Source organism: Pseudoliparis swirei, chromosome 1, assembly GCF_029220125.1.
Source record: "Pseudoliparis swirei isolate HS2019 ecotype Mariana Trench chromosome 1, NWPU_hadal_v1, whole genome shotgun sequence".
Taxonomy (NCBI): Eukaryota; Metazoa; Chordata; class Actinopteri; order Perciformes; family Liparidae; genus Pseudoliparis; species Pseudoliparis swirei.
The window spans coordinates 20,309,396-20,325,846 of record NC_079388.1 but is presented as its reverse complement, the minus strand read 5'-3'; the positions used below and the strand labels follow the sequence as shown (position 1 = coordinate 20,325,846).

The 16,451-nt window shown below is 42.4% G+C and overlaps 1 protein-coding gene across 2 annotated transcripts in view; it reads left to right on the top strand.

Moving 5' to 3' along the window:
• Positions 1 to 16,451, top strand: part of LOC130201310 (chromodomain-helicase-DNA-binding protein 4-like) — a 41,031-nt gene that overhangs the window by 19,356 nt on the left and 5,224 nt on the right. The window contains exons 14-34 of one of the 2 annotated variants that reach the window (XM_056426335.1): positions 1,268 to 1,459; positions 2,505 to 2,705; positions 2,791 to 2,928; positions 3,377 to 3,498; positions 3,616 to 3,789; positions 3,877 to 4,018; positions 4,251 to 4,382; positions 4,674 to 4,791; positions 4,891 to 5,015; positions 5,553 to 5,645; positions 5,812 to 5,959; positions 6,041 to 6,231; positions 6,315 to 6,492; positions 7,430 to 7,519; positions 7,600 to 7,691; positions 7,775 to 7,908; positions 9,593 to 9,737; positions 10,017 to 10,185; positions 15,103 to 15,203; positions 15,326 to 15,581; positions 15,912 to 15,956. In XM_056426335.1, coding sequence (XP_056282310.1) covers positions 1,268 to 1,459; positions 2,505 to 2,705; positions 2,791 to 2,928; positions 3,377 to 3,498; positions 3,616 to 3,789; positions 3,877 to 4,018; positions 4,251 to 4,382; positions 4,674 to 4,791; positions 4,891 to 5,015; positions 5,553 to 5,645; positions 5,812 to 5,959; positions 6,041 to 6,231; positions 6,315 to 6,492; positions 7,430 to 7,519; positions 7,600 to 7,691; positions 7,775 to 7,908; positions 9,593 to 9,737; positions 10,017 to 10,185; positions 15,103 to 15,203; positions 15,326 to 15,581; positions 15,912 to 15,956 — 2,986 coding nt within the window. Of the gene's footprint in view, positions 1 to 1,267; positions 1,460 to 2,504; positions 2,706 to 2,790; positions 2,929 to 3,376; positions 3,499 to 3,615; positions 3,790 to 3,876; positions 4,019 to 4,250; positions 4,383 to 4,673; positions 4,792 to 4,890; positions 5,016 to 5,552; positions 5,646 to 5,811; positions 5,960 to 6,040; positions 6,232 to 6,314; positions 6,505 to 7,429; positions 7,520 to 7,599; positions 7,692 to 7,774; positions 7,909 to 9,592; positions 9,738 to 10,016; positions 10,186 to 15,102; positions 15,204 to 15,325; positions 15,582 to 15,911; positions 15,957 to 16,451 lie in introns of both variants that reach the window. The other variant, XM_056426256.1, reaches the window with a different exon arrangement.

Below are 16,451 nucleotides of genomic sequence, written 5' to 3'. Positions count from 1 at the left end.
GAACAATATACCCTTGAAAACCCCATTCTCTGTAATTTGTCATGCTCTAAAGGGGTGAGGTGTGTCTCTTGTAAGAGCACAACATTTGCATTTTCCTTTTTCATTTTTGACAATATTTTACTTCTTTTAGCTGGATTCAAGATCCCCTTCACATTAAATGAAATAACCTTAAGGGCGTTTCTATTCATAGTTTCAACCATTGATAATCACAGGTGGAACCTCTCCCAATATCTCCGATAACATAAAAGTTGTCCACTGAAAGCATCTCTCCCAAGGAACAAAGACACAAAACAGAAAAAAAGGAACGTGAAACAGTTTTTAACGGAAAGTCACCAAAACGGTTTAGAACAGCTGTTTCAAATGAGCCTGAGAGGACCTTGGAAAGCCAAAGCCCCCATAAGGGAAAGTCCCACGCCGCGTCGGTGGTGGGGCCCTAAAGTGTGGCCACATGTGAGCCAAAATCCACACAAAATAAACTATGGGTGACAAGTTAATTAACAAGTCCCGACTGTTTTAATTCACCAAAAATATAACTGTAGGACTAGTTTTTTAGAATGTCGTGGCGTACCTCCGGGGGGATAACCACAAAAAAAAAAAAAAAAAAGAGTATCACTCTGGAGTCCATTACAACTTCTCTGTATTTCTCTGAAGAGTCATCTTTGTCCTGTCGTGGGGGATCATCTTCTGAATCTGGAGTTTTTCCTTATATTGAGGCTGGCGGGGTTTGTTGGGCTGTGTGCCGCCGTCCGCTGCACCGGCTCCCGGTCGTCACTCCGGTCCTGTCGTCTCCCGGCCACCTGCCAGGTAGACGGGTGCTGGACCTCCTCCTGGTCCGGGGCAGCGGAGGATTTCACCACCGTCACTGGAAATCCTCGTGAAGCCATATCTCGTGTCGCTTCTGCAGCATCTTGGAACAGCAGAGTGCCATTATCGTAGAAGACTCGCATCCTTGCGGGGTACGGCGTCTGGAACTTTATTCGTTTTTCTTTCAGGACTTTCTTAGCTTCGGCGTATTCACCTTGTTTCTTCAGCACTTCGGGGGGGCAGTCATGGTCAACGTAGAAGCGGGTGTTGTCGTATCTTGTTCTTCTTCTTGTTCTTCTACTTCTTGTTCTGGTTCTTGGTCTTCTTCTTCTTGGTCTACTTCTTGTTGTTCTACTTCTTCTTCTTCTTGACCATGTTTTTCTTTGTGTGGCTCCTCAGCTCTGACGTCCTCGTGTGATTTGTTTGTGTATCTTTTAAAACCTCCGATTCTCCTCTCCCGCAGCCGACCATAAAGTTCGAGCGCCAGCCGGACTACGTGGACAGCACGGGGGGCAACCTGCACCCCTACCAGCTGGAGGGGCTCAACTGGCTGCGCTTCTCCTGGGCGCAGGGCACCGACACCATCCTGGCCGACGAGATGGGGCTGGGCAAGACGGTGCAGACGGCCGTGTTCCTCTACTCGCTCTACAAGGAGGTGTGTGCGTGTGCGTTATTTTTTTTTAATGAAAAAAATTGCCCAATTTAACATAATTAATTTTTTTAACTTACCTTTGGCTCGTGTGTGTGTGGTCAGCTTTTTTTTAGTTTTAAAGTTCATCCCTCGTCACTATTTAAAAAACATTTGTAAAATGTTCCCAATTTAACATAATAAAAAAAATTTTAACTCACCTTTGGCGCGTGTGTGTGTGCAGCTTTTTTTTTACTTTTAAAGTTTTTCCCTCGTCGTTATTTTAAAAATCTTTTTTCCAATTTAACATTATTAATTATTTTAACGCATCTTTGGCTCCCCGATGTGTGTGTGTGTGTGTGTGTGTGTGTGTGTGTGTGTGGGGCCGCCGCGCTCCGATTGGCCGGGAGCCATCCAGCCATTTTGTACAAGTCAGGTTGAAATCTGACGACATTGTCGAAGATCAATCTCGAGCCGTGTAATCGTTCTCAGGCCGGCGTGAGCGCCTGGCGCCACCTAGAGGAGGGCGGCCAGAATGCACTTCCTGTCAGAGCAGCAGGAGACCTGAGGGTTTATTTCTGTACCGCACATATATATATATATATGTATTTATATGTATGTTTATGAAGTAGTCTGTTGGCATCGGTTGTGTTTTATTTAGTTTTTAACATTAAAATATTGAAGTTACACAATGATTCAAGACGTTTTGTTGAGTTTTCAGTTTCCTGTGTAGAAATTGGACAGAAAGATAAATCTGGAACGAGTTTGTGAATCACTTCATTGCTTAAAAGTAATGTAATGGTCAACAAATTATATTATTTAGCCGGACATTAAATCTAATATGTCTGTTTTTAAAGAAACGTCATCTTTGGCAAAGGTGGAAGTTTTCGAGTAACAAAGACGATAATCCTCCCATTTGTTGATAATCCATCGCTGCTCGAGGGGAAACGGAACATATTTATATATAATATATTTATTTCCCATGTTTTTTTTTTTTTATTCGTAGATTTCTACTTTGCTAATTTCAGTTCCTCTTGGTTATTCCCCCCCCCCTCCCCCTCTCTCTCCACAGGGCCACTCCAAGGGCCCGTTCCTGGTGAGCGCGCCGCTCTCCACCATCATCAACTGGGAGCGTGAGATTGAGATGTGGGCGCCCGACATGTACGTGGTGACGTACGTCGGGGACAAGGACAGCCGCGCCGTCATCCGCGAGAACGAGTTCTCCTTCGAGGACAACGCCATCCGGGGCGGGAAGAAGGCCTCCAAGATGAGGGTGAGGAGGAGGAGGAGGAGGAGGAGGAGGAACCTGGAGATACCCGATGAGTCCCGTCGACCGACCTTGTTGTTGTTGTTTACAGAAAGACTCGTCGGTGAAGTTCCACATCCTGCTGACGTCCTACGAGCTGATCACCATCGACACGGCCATCCTGGGCTCCATCGACTGGGCCTGCCTGGTGGTGGACGAGGCCCACCGGCTGAAGAACAACCAGTCCAAGGTCAGTGGGGGGGAGGTCATCTTTAAGAATGATCAAATAGATTTTAATTGTCTATTTAATTTAATTGTATCTAGAAAAAAAAGTCTGAAAATAAATAGCTGAAAAGTGGGTTTTTTAATCTATAAATTTTTTTATTTAGAATTTCTTTTCATCTATATTAATATTCAAACAACGAGCTAAAAATGTGTTTAAAAAAAAGTCTTTAAAATAAATTCCCTTTATTAATATTAATAACAACCTTAAAATGTCTTTTTTTGTCTTCATCTATATTAATATTAAAACAAGTGAGCTGAAACATGTTTTTTATCTCTTTTTTTCCCCCATCTTTATTAATAATAAAACAAAACGAGCTGAAACGTGTTTTTTTATGTCTTTAAAAAAAATTCCCATCTTTAATAATATTAAAACAAAACAACTGTAAAACGTGTTTTTTGTGTTTTCTCTCTAGTTCTTCCGCGTGCTGAACAACTACCCTCTGCAGCACAAGCTGCTGCTGACGGGAACACCGCTGCAGAACAACCTGGAGGAGCTCTTCCACCTGCTCAACTTCCTCACGCCGGAGCGCTTCAGGTAGGAGAGCGGCGTCCTGGTCCCCCGCGTGGAGGAACCCTGCTCATTTAGTTTAAACTAGTTTTAAATGTCAAAGTGTGCCGCGTCTCACCCGCCGCCGCCGCGTCTCCTCTTCAGCAAGCTGGAGATCTTCCTGGAGGAGTTCGCCGACATCGCCAAGGAGGACCAGATCAAGAAGCTGCACGACATGCTGGGCCCCCACATGCTGCGCCGGCTGAAGGCCGACGTCTTCAAGCACATGCCCACCAAGACGGAGCTCATCGTCAGGGTGGAGCTCAGCCCGATGCAGAAGTGAGGCCGGCTTCTTCTCCCGGCTCTGAGATCATTCTGAAGGGATGCTAGTGGGTAACTGTGGGTTTTGTTTGTGTGTGTTCGCAGGAAGTACTACAAATTCATCCTGACGAAAAACTTTGACGCCCTGAACACCAAAGGAGGAGGAAACCAGGTTTCTCTGCTCAACGTCGTCATGGACCTCAAGAAATGCTGCAACCACCCCTACCTCTTCCCCACGGCCGCTATTGTACGCAGGCAACATAAACAAATAATAATAATATATCTATATATATTATATTTTTATTATATATATATATATATTATAATATGTTTATATTATTTTATGATATATATTATAATATATTATGATATATATTTAAATATATATGTGTATATTGCAGCCCCCAAACTTTCTCCGCCTTAGTCGGTTCAGAATTGAGGAAGCCTGATCTGTTGGTCTCTCTCTCTCTCTCGAACAGGAAGCCACGAAGATGCCCAACGGGATGTACGACGGCACCGCGCTCATAAAGGCTGCTGGGAAACTGGTGCTGCTGCAGACGATGATGAGGAAGCTGAAGAACGGAGGACACCGAGTGCTCATCTTCTCTCAGGTACCAGATGGTTGGTCATCTCTCACCGTTTGAAATGCACCTTTTTTATTTCAGAAATATGATTTTTTTTCTAACTGTCTTCGTACAAAAGGTTGTAAAACAATACTACCTTTTCTCACTTCTTCCATGTTGTACACCCGAGATTTCACAAAATGTTTGGTCATGGAAATTTGGTTTAAAGTCCTAGACACCCATTGGTCAACAAGTGCATGAGCCCTGAGGAGACAAAAGTGTTTTATCTTTCCCTCACGAACCTCCTCCTCCTCCACCTCCACCTGTGTGCCGCTGCAGATGACCAAGATGTTGGACTTGCTCGAGGACTTCCTGGAGAACGAGGGCTACAAGTACGAGAGGATTGACGGAAGCATCACTGGAGGGATGAGACAGGAAGCCATCGACCGCTTCAACGGTGAGCACCGGCGAGCTCCTCCCCCTTCGAACGACTCCGGCCGACTATCCGTTTATTGAAGTTTTCACATCGCTGATGATCTTTTGTCTTCTGTCTCAGCGCCCGGCGCGCCGCAGTTCGCGTTCCTGCTGTCAACGAGGGCCGGCGGCCTGGGCATCAACCTGGCCACCGCCGACACCGTCATCATCTACGACTCTGACTGGAACCCCCACAACGACATTCAGGTACTGTAATTTATGTATTCATTTATTTGTAAATGTTATAAAATTTTAGATTGTTTTTTATTTGTAGATTAAATAAATAAATGAGATTTTTTTATTTTTTGGTTGAATTTTTTTATTTTATTTACATTTTAATGTTTTATAAGATTCTTTTATTTTATTAACTTTTTAATAAAAATATATAAAATTGTCATTTAAAAAAAAAAAGTTAACATTTATTTTGCTTTTTGTCTTATTTTGGCGGTTCCCAACTGATTTTTTAAATTTGTTTTATAACATTTTAGATTTGTATTCATATACTTTTTAATGTTTTCTAAGATTCTATAATTTATTACTAGTTTATTAAATTATAAAATATTGTCAATATGGGGAAAAAAGTGTAATTTTTAAAAACGTTGTCTTATTTTGGCGGCTCCCAACTCACTTATGTTTTCTAAGATTCTTTCATTTTATTATCCATTTAATATTTGAATTTTTTTTAAAATAATTTTGAAACATTATCTTCTTTTGACTTATTTTGACTCCTTCCTGTGTTTTCAGGCCTTCAGCAGAGCTCATCGTATCGGTCAGAACAAGAAGGTGATGATCTACCGCTTCGTCACCAAGGCCTCCGTGGAGGAGAGGATCACTCAAGTAAACGATTGGTTCACACTTTATCATTCATTTACATATAAGCTGATTTTATTATTGCAAAAATCTGTTTTCATAAGCTGGTAAAAAAGCAAGACTCGCTCGTGATGAGCAGATGAAGCTACCGGGCACATTAACACACAATGAAATGCTCTCTCCGTTGTCCCAGGTCGCCAAGAAGAAGATGATGCTGACTCACCTGGTGGTGCGGCCGGGCCTCGGGTCCAAGACGGGCTCCATGTCCAAACAGGAACTGGACGACATCCTCAAGTTCGGAACGGAGCGGCTCTTCAAGGACGAGTTCGACGGCGGTCTCGGTGAGGCTCGAGAAACGAGGAGCCAGAGGGGCCGACTCGCTGAGCGGCGAGATGGTTTTTAACCTGACGTTTGTTTCTCAGGTGAGATGATGACGATGAAGCACAAGGAGGATGACAGCAGCGTCATCCACTACGACGAGAAGGCCATCGACCGCCTGCTGGACCGGAACCAGGACGCCACGGACGACACGGAGCAGCAGAGCATGAACGAGTACCTGAGCTCCTTCAAGGTGGCGCAGTACGTGGTCAAAGACGAGGAGGAGGAGGAGGTGGTGAGTGGACCGGAGGGCGAGGGCGTAGAGTCACATGGTTCTTTTTACCCGCTCTCACCGCGTCTGCCGTGTTGTTCGCTCAGGAGGAGGAAGTGCAGCGGGAGATCATCAAGCAGGAGGAGAGCGTGGACCCCGACTACTGGGAGAAGCTGCTGCGCCACCACTACGAGCAGCAGCAGGAGGACCTGGCCCGCAACCTGGGCAAAGGCAAGCGCATCCGCAAGCAGGTGAACTACAACGACGGGTCCCAGGAAGACAGAGGTAAGAATGGAGGTAAACGTTGCTTTTTTTTTACTACTTTTAGCTTTCAGACCGTGTTGAATGAAATGTCTGTTATTGTCTGTGATTTTTATTTGTTTAATTACATTTTAGATTTTAATTTTATTTAGGTTTTGATGTTTTTTAAGATTCTTTTCATTTATTTGTAGTTTTATTTTTTATTTAAATTTAATTACATTTTTAATAATGATATTTATTTATAGTGGAAATAAATAATAATAATTCTTTTTTAAATTTGTTTAATGAAATATTTAACTTTATTTAGTTTTTAATGTTATTGTTTTCTAAGATTATTTTATTTTATTAGTGATTTTATTTATTTAGGTTTTGATGTTTTTTAAGATTCTTTTTATTTATTTGTAGTTTTATTTTTTATTTAAATTTAATTACATTTTTAATAATGATATTTATTTATAGTGGAAATAAATAATAATAATTCTTTTTTAAATTTGTTTAATGAAATATTTAACTTTATTTACTTTTTAATGTTATTGTTTTCTAAGATTATTTTATTTTATAAGTAATTTTATTTATTTATTTAAATTTTATTAAATTGTTGTTAAATATTTGTATTCATTTATTTGTAGCTAAAATAACTAAATAATAAAACATTTTTAATTTGCGTTCATTTAAAGTTTATTTGTAGATAAAATAAATTTATTTTTTAATTGAATTTAACCTTAAATTTCACGCCGGTTGTCCGACTCGACTCCTTGAGTCGTGAGACTGCATTACCCACAATGCACGGCGTATTCGTATATAAGGATATTCCGATAAGCGTGTTTTAGGAGGACATTCACAGCTGTGTGTGTGAAGTTGGTGTGAATGTTGAATTTGTGATTAAACCAAAATAATCTCTGCCGTCTTATTGGCTCGCGCTTTAAACAAACTCTCCCTCTTGTTTGTTTTTATCTTGCAGCCGATTGGCAGGACGACCAGTCCGACGGCCAATCGGATTACTCGGTGGCGTCCGAGGAGGGAGACGAGGACTTTGACGAGCGGACAGAAGGTGAGACCCGTTACGCGGCGCAGCCTGCACAGCGTCTCTTCGTGGGGTTTCTAATCGCCACGTACGTTTGATTCCCGCAGCCAACTCTCGCCGGCCGAGCAGGAAGGGCCTGAGGAACGACAAGGACAAGCCGCTGCCCCCCCTGCTGGCCAGGGTGGGAGGCAACATCGAGGTGAGGCTCCTTTGCGTACACCCCCCTTCTTCGACTGCCCCCCCCCCCCCAGCACCTGTAGCTGAACCCTGCCGCTTCCCCAGGTGCTGGGCTTCAACTCTCGGCAGAGGAAGGCCTTCCTGAACGCCGTGATGCGTTATGGGATGCCGCCACAAGACGCCTTCACCACCCAGTGGCTGGTCCGGGACCTGCGGGGGAAATCTGAGAAGGAGTTCAAGTGAGAAGAGCTTTAGATTTATAACTTATTCATTTCAATACTTTTTTTGCTTATTTGATGGTTTTAGTAATTTTATAAATATACTTTTTTTTAAATGATTATTTTTATATATACATAATTTAATTGGTTTTAAATATATTTCTATATATATATATATAGATTTACCTATATTATATACATATTTATATTGTTATATTTCTTTATTTATATATATGTATTTCTTATATATAGATGTATCTCTACATATATATACATACCTGCAAACTTGTCACCTTTCGGTGAAATTCACCGTTTTGAACTCAAAATAGGTCATCCACGTGAATCGTGGAGATCCGAAGAGTTTTTGTTTTTGGGGGTCACCTGGCCCGCTGCCGTTGAGATTGCAGTGAGACGCGGAGAAAAGTGTGAAGTGTTGCTCTTCGCAATAAAACATCTTTGATGGGGCGTGTCGAGTCTCGGCCAATCAGCGTTTGGGGGTTCAGGTTAGCTTGAATGTTAGCCCGCTACATCTGCTGCTGTCACGCTGCACGGTGTAGCGATGCTAACAAAGTACCCGTACGTTAAACACGATGTGATTTAGCATATTTTTAGTATCGATACTTCATTAAGAGAGCGATCAGAGCGCACGCGCTGCTCCGTGGCGAGCTGTCTGCGCACACTGCGCTGCGCAGCTCACAGCGAGAGAAGAGGAGCAGCTTTAGAGACTTCGGCTTAAAAAATAAAAAGATGCCAGAAGTGAAATGTTTCAGTCTGTAAAGTTCTGTAACTCTCCAGCTGCTCATCCTGATGAACTCTGTATCATCTGGTCAGAGACTAACGGCCTCATAGTGTATCATCAATGCTATGATGGAACCATGTAGTTTCATTCATATCTGGCTGTATGAATACTCATATTACTGTCATTTGTTAAGTGTTGAAAAAGTTGGTAAAAAGTGAACCATACAGATGTTTTATTTATTACTATTATAGATAAATATACCAGTCTCGTAATTATGGTACCATATTGTTTGTATGGTGTATTGACTTCAGGTATCGGGTATCATGATATTTATGGCAGGTATGTAATATGTATAGAAGTTATAATATGAGTATCGTGACAAACAGGTAGAGACAGAACAGATTCAGGGAGAAGTCCATGAGGAACTTCAGGCCAAACTAAAGGAAGTTGGTTCATGAATGACTTTAACCATATTATATATAATGACAATGTATATTTGTTATTACTATCATTACAGGGCTGAGTCAGAGCGGAGGACCTTTTGTTCTTAAACTGTTTATTATCATTATTTAGATTTGTGGTCAGAAGAATAAAATGACTGTAGTTGTGGTTCTAAAAGCTTTGAGGCTTCAAACAACGTGGATGTGGTGTGGTGACAACAAAACAAAAAATCACCTGCACCCCCCCCCCCCCCGTTGTCACCTTTTTCACCCCTCATGAGTTTGCAGGTATGTATATAGATATATGTATGTATATATAGATTTTTGTATTGTTTATATGTATTTCTATATTTTATTTTTAATATAATTTTATATATATATATATTCCTATGTATATATTTATTTATCTTTCTATATATATATATATAGAGAGAGAGAGATTTTTTAATTATATATTTATATTTGTATATAATATATTCTGTATTTGTATATTTATTTGTATTTATATTTGCTCTCCTCCTCTCAGGGCGTACGTCTCCCTCTTCATGCGTCACCTCTGTGAACCCGGAGCCGACGGCGCCGAGACCTTCGCGGACGGCGTCCCCAGAGAAGGGTTGTCGCGGCAACACGTCCTCACGCGCATCGGCGTCATGTCGCTGATTCGCAAAAAGGTAACGACGAAGACACTGCTGAAGCTGTCGCGACTAAAACGCGATGAGAGACGGTCGTCCTTCACGTGTAGCAAACAATATGGCCGACGTGTAAACAACGCGTCTTTAGTTTCAACGTCGACGATGTTCGGACCTCCTCTCGTCCAATCGGAGTCCTGCAATCCGCCCGAGGTGTAGAGCCAGAGGGTCCAAACCGAGCGGGAGACGTTTTGCTCGCCGCGTGTTTCTAAATGAGTTTAGCTCGCCGTCTTCACGCCGCCGTCCGCTCCCGTGTTGCAGGTGCAGGAGTTCGAGCACGTGAACGGCCAGTGGTCGATGCCCTGGATGGCCGAGCTGGAGGAGAGCAAGAAGGCGGCGGCGGCGGCCGCGGCGGCGCTGCTCGACTCCCCGGGGAAAACCCCGTCCACCGGGACCCCCACGGACACGCAGCCCAACACGCCTGCTCCAGGTAACACACACACACACACACACACCATTTACCTACACACACACACCATTTACCTACACACACACACCATTTACCTACACACACACACCTTTTACCTACACACACACACCTTTTACCTACACACACACACATACACCATTTAATTCAACTCAGTTTATTTGTATAGCCCAATTTCACAAATTACAAATTTGTCTCGGAGTGCTTTACAATCTGTACACATAGACATCCCTGCCCCAAAACCTCACATCGGACCAGGAAAAACTCCCAAATAACCCTTCAGGGGGAACAAAAGGGAAGAAACCTGGAGGAGAGCAACAGAGGAGGATCCCTCTCCAGGATGGACAGAACAATAGATGTCATGTGTACAGAAGGACAGATTTAGAGTTAAAATACATTCAATGAATATGACAGAGTGTATGAATAGTTCATAGTAGGCATATTCCACGATGGAGACCTCCACGATCCATCAGGCAGATGGCGGTGGGGAGGAGGAGTGGGCGGAGTCTCAACAGTGGGCGGAGTCTCAACAGTGGGCGGAGTCTCAACAGGCCAGTGGCGTAGTCATGAGCAGGATTTCCACGACCCAGACGATCCATCAGGCAGATAGGATCTATGCCGTCTCATAGGGTCCGATGACCCCATGAGACGTAAAGTCAAAAGGACTCCGGGGAGAAAGCAGAGTTAGTAACGTGTGATTGAGAGATGAAAATTCATCCTTAAGGAGAGAAAAAAGAGGAGATAGGTACTCAGTGCATCCTAACGTCCCCGGCAGCTTTAAGTCTATAGCAGCATATCAAGCGGCTGGACCAGGTGAACCTGATTCAGCCCTAACTATAAGCTCTGTCAAAGAGGAAGGTCTTAAGTCTACTCTTAAACGAGGTGACTGTGTCTGCCTCCCGGACTGAAATTGGAAGCTGGTTCCATAAAAGAGGATCTTGATAACTAAAGGCTCTGGCTCCCATTCTACTTTTAAGACTCTAGGAACTACAAGTAGTCCCGCATTTAGTGAGCGTAGCTCTCTAGTGGGGCAATATGGTACGACAAGCTCCTTAAGATATGATGGAGCATCACCAATCAAGGCTTTGTAGGTTAAGAGAAGAATTTTAAAAGTGATTCTTGATTTTACTGGGAGCCAGTGCAGAGCAGCTAGTGCAGGAGTGATGTGATCTCTTTTCTTAGTTTTAGTGAGAACACGAGCTGCAGCATTCTGGATCAACTGGAGGGACCTAAGAGATTTATTAGAGCAGCCTGCTAATAAGGAGTTGCAGTAATCCAGTCTCAAGTATGTGAGCAGCGTGAACCAATTTTTCTGCATCTTTTGAGACAAGATGTGCCTGATTTTGAAATATTACGAGATGAAAGAATGCAGTCCTTGAGATTTGCTTTACGTGGGAGTTAAAGGACAAGTCCCGATCAAAGATAACGCCAAGATTCTTTACAGTGGTGTTGGATGCCAGGGCAATGCCGTCTACAGAATCCACATCACCAGATAATTTATCTCTACACACATATCATTTACCGACACACACACCCTTTACCTACACACATACCTTTTACCTACACACACACACACCCTTTACACACACACACACACACCTTTTACCTACACACACACACACACACACACACCTTTATACACACACACACCTTTTACCTACACACACACACACACACCTTTACATACACACACACACACACCATTTACCTACACACATATCATTTACCGACACACACACCCTTTAAATACACACACACACACCCTTTACCTACACACACACCTTTTACCTACACACACACACACACCACACACACCCTTTACCTACACACACACCCTTTACCTACACACACCCTTTACATACACACACCCTTTACACACACACACACACACACACCCTTTACCTACACACACATACCTTTTACCTACACACACACACCCTTTACCTACACACACACACCCTTTACCTACACACACACCCTTTACCTACACACACACCTTTTACCTACACACACACACACACACCCTTTACACACACACACTACATTAATAATTTTACTACACCTTTACACACACACTTTTACCTACATATACCTACACACACGCACCTACCTACACACACCGACCAACACACACACCTACACACACATCTACCTACACACACACACCTTAACCTACACACACCTTTTATATACCTACACACACACACACACCCTTTACCTACACACACACACACACACACACACCGCCTACACCTACACACACCTTTACTACACACCTTTACACATTTTACACACACACACACACCTTTATATACATTATTACACACATTTACCTACACACACACACCCTTTACCTACACACACACCTTTTACCTACACACACACACACCCTTTACCTACACACACACACCCTTTACCTACACACACACACACACACACACACACACCTACCTACACACACACCTACACTTTTTACATACACACTTTTTTACCTACACACACACACACACACACACACACCCTTTACCTACACACACACACCCTTTACCTACACACACACACCTTTACCTACACACACACACCCTTTACCTACACACACACACACACACACACACACACCTTTTACCTACACACACACACCCTTTACACACACACACACACCTTTACCTTTTTACACACCTTTACCTACACATACATTTACCATTTTATTACACCTACACACACACCCTTTACCTACACACACACACACACACACCCTTAACCTACACACACCCTTAACCTACACACACACACACACCCTTTACCTACACACACACACACCCTTTACCTACACACACACCTTTTACCTACACACACACACACACCCTTAACCTACACACACACACACCCTTTACCTACACACACACACACACACCTTTTACCTACAAACACACACCTTTTACCTACACACACACACACACACACACACACCCTTTACCTACACACACACTTTACCTACACACACCCTTAACCTACACATACAGACACCCTTTACCTACACACACACACCCTTAACCTACACATACACACACCCTTAACCTACACACACACACACCCTTAACCTACACACACCCTTTACCTACACACACACACACACCCTTAACCTACACACACACCCTTTACCTACACACACACACACACCCTTAACCTACACACACCAGGGCTCCAGACTAACTTTTTTAACTAGGAGCACAGTGGCCCCTAACTTAAAATGTTAGGGGCGCACACAGGGTTTTCCTGGGTCAAAATTTTTGCCGCGCTGCGCGCGCACCAACTGTTCATACAGTCGAGATGTTGAGTGAGTGATCAGCAGCTGGCCGCTCTGCCGTGATGCGCGCACACATCCGCGCACACGGGTGAGCACACTCCTCACTAGCACCCCTCCCCGTTAACAACTCTTCTCGGCTCGCCCAAATTTTCTATGCAGGAAAACCCTGCGCACAGTATAAATCGACTTGCAAAGTTTTCCCATCATTTCTACTGTATTACTGATAAATAATTTGACAATATACAATCTTATGCCTTTTTGCCTTCATGAACTGCAAAACATTCACAACAGAGAACTCTTCAGAAGTTACTGTATTGAGTGTAAACATATTTTAAGAAAAAACATACCTTGAACATGTGCATGTTGCACCGATGTGGCCAATCAAAACATTTGTTGGTTTCTAGAGATGCACCGATCAGGTTTTTGGTGCCGATCACCGATCACTGAAATCAGTATCTGCCGATCACCGATAATACCGATCACGGTGTCGATTGAAGCATTCTATTTTTTGTGTAGCATTATTGCTATGAGGACTATGAGGAAATACATATAAAGCAACTCAAACATTAAAGAAATTACAGATTTCTTTAAACATTTAGGAATTTTACTTTGAAAAATGTCCTAATTGATACATTACAATTGTTTGATTGCTATTGTAGGGGATTTCAGATATGTATGGAACACATCTGCATCATTCATTTCCTGGAACTCTTGGGGAAATCTATATACAGGACTTTTCTTAACATACACAAGTCTGACTAATTTTTATAAACTCTTCCTTGGTCCAGTAAAAATGTTCTAATGTTAGCATATGTTAAGCTAAATCTCAGAAACGATCTCTAAAGATACAAAATCAGTTCATTGTTTACTTTTATATGTTCGTGTATGATTTGTCGACATCTTATTTTGAAAAACGGATGTTGTTTCACGTGGTTCTTTACGCTAACTTTGCAAAACCGGATGTTGTCACTTAAATCCTTCCGCTAACTTTCTCAAAACCCTCGCGCTCCCAATCGAATGTGTTTACCGTGAACATCAGTCTATAGGGGCTCAGACATGTGAGAGTCGGCTGAGTCGACCCAGAGATTCAACTCGGGGGACGGGGCCGCTCGGTGGTGAGGATCCTCTGACCTCTCACTCTGCGGCCAACGCCGGTTGCATTGTCTCCGTTGCGGTGCGCCTCTTTTCACACATTAGCCCCCCCCCCCGCTCTCACACACTCTCGGTTTTCGTCTCCTTTCTTCTTCTTCTGGAGTTAATGTCGGTTAGCAAACCAGTCATTCAGGCATTACCGCTAACTATAGTGGGCTGAAGTGTAGAACAAGTTTGTCAGCAACAAAAATATTTAATAACAAACCAAAAAAAATCTGCTAATTTACTGGTCGCGCATGCGCGAGTTGATGAAAAATTTACTCGCACTGTGTCTAATTTTAGGCGCAAAATGCGACCATTTGGTCGCAGTCTGGAGCCCTGCACACACACACACCCTTTACCTACACACACACCCTTTACCTACACACACACACACACACACACACCCTTTACCTACACACACACACCTCCGCCTTCCTTTTTGAACACGGTGGTGATAACGAGCGTTTTTTCTCCTGTAGGCGACGACTCGTCCTCAAAGAGCGAGGAGACGGCGAAGAGTCCGGTGGAGGTGAAGAAAGAGGGCGAGGCGGAGAAGAGCAAAGAGACGGCCAACGACGAGGTAGGAGCGATGCGTTCGAGTGACGCGGAACAAAGTAGAATTTCTTTGGTGTTTATATATATTATAGATTATATAGATATGTTCATACAAAATAACAATATTCCCTCCGCGTCGCCTTCCAGGTGATCGCCATCCCAGACGATGACGAGGAAGAGGAGGAGGAGGAGAGGAAGAGTCCGCCGACGGAGCAGGAGAGCAAAAAGAACGGGGAGGAGCCGATGGAGACGGACACGCCGAGCAACGGAGAGAAGGAGAAGGAGGGAGAGAAGGAGAAGGAGGGCGAGATGAAGAGCTCGGAGGGAGGAGAGGAAACAAAGTCGCCGTCGGAGGCCAAGGTGGAGGGGTCAGAGGTCAAATCTGAGGACACGGAGGTCAAAGGTAAAACTCCTCCTCTTTTTAAACGCTCGGACACAGGATTTATTTTTACAGAATTAAAAACGAAGAAGAAATGGAATAAATGTCTTAAAAAATGTGATCAAATCAAATGTGTAATTTCAATTTATTATATATTTATTTATAACATTTATATTTCCCGTGAAAATGTATCCATATGTACAACAAAATTAAAGAAAATAATAGTTAGCATATTTCTTTAAAGTCACGATGCTCCGGGAGAAACTTTGTGTCGCAATTTGTTGATCTTTAAACAAGACGGCGTCTTTATTTCCTCCTTTTTTATAATAAAAAGTGTTTTCTCCGTTTTTGCAGGAGAAGAAAAGATGGACGTCACGACGCCTGCAGATGAAAAGAAAGGTACAACCCCCCTCCTCAAATATATATATATACAAAAATTATATCTTTTATATATATATTTATATATATAAATAAATATACCTCTTTTTTATACATATATATATATCACTTTTTCATAACTTTTATACATACAAACTTTTTTCTACCTCTTATATATATATTACAGACATATGTTTTATATTTATATACACAAAAATTATACCTTTTATATATATATATATATTAATTATACCTATATATATTTTTTTTATTATTATACCTTTTATATATATTTATGAACTTTTTGTATATTTTTTTATAAAAATAAAAAGTGTACTTATATAATATATATACATAAAACTTTTTAAATGACATGTATATAAAAAAAATGTTCTACCTCTTGTGTGTATATATATATGTGTGTGTGTGTATATAAAAACGTTTTAAAACCTCTGCATGTCCCTCGTGGAGTAAAATGGTTTCTCCGTGGTCGTTAATCCTCTCGTCCTCTTGTCC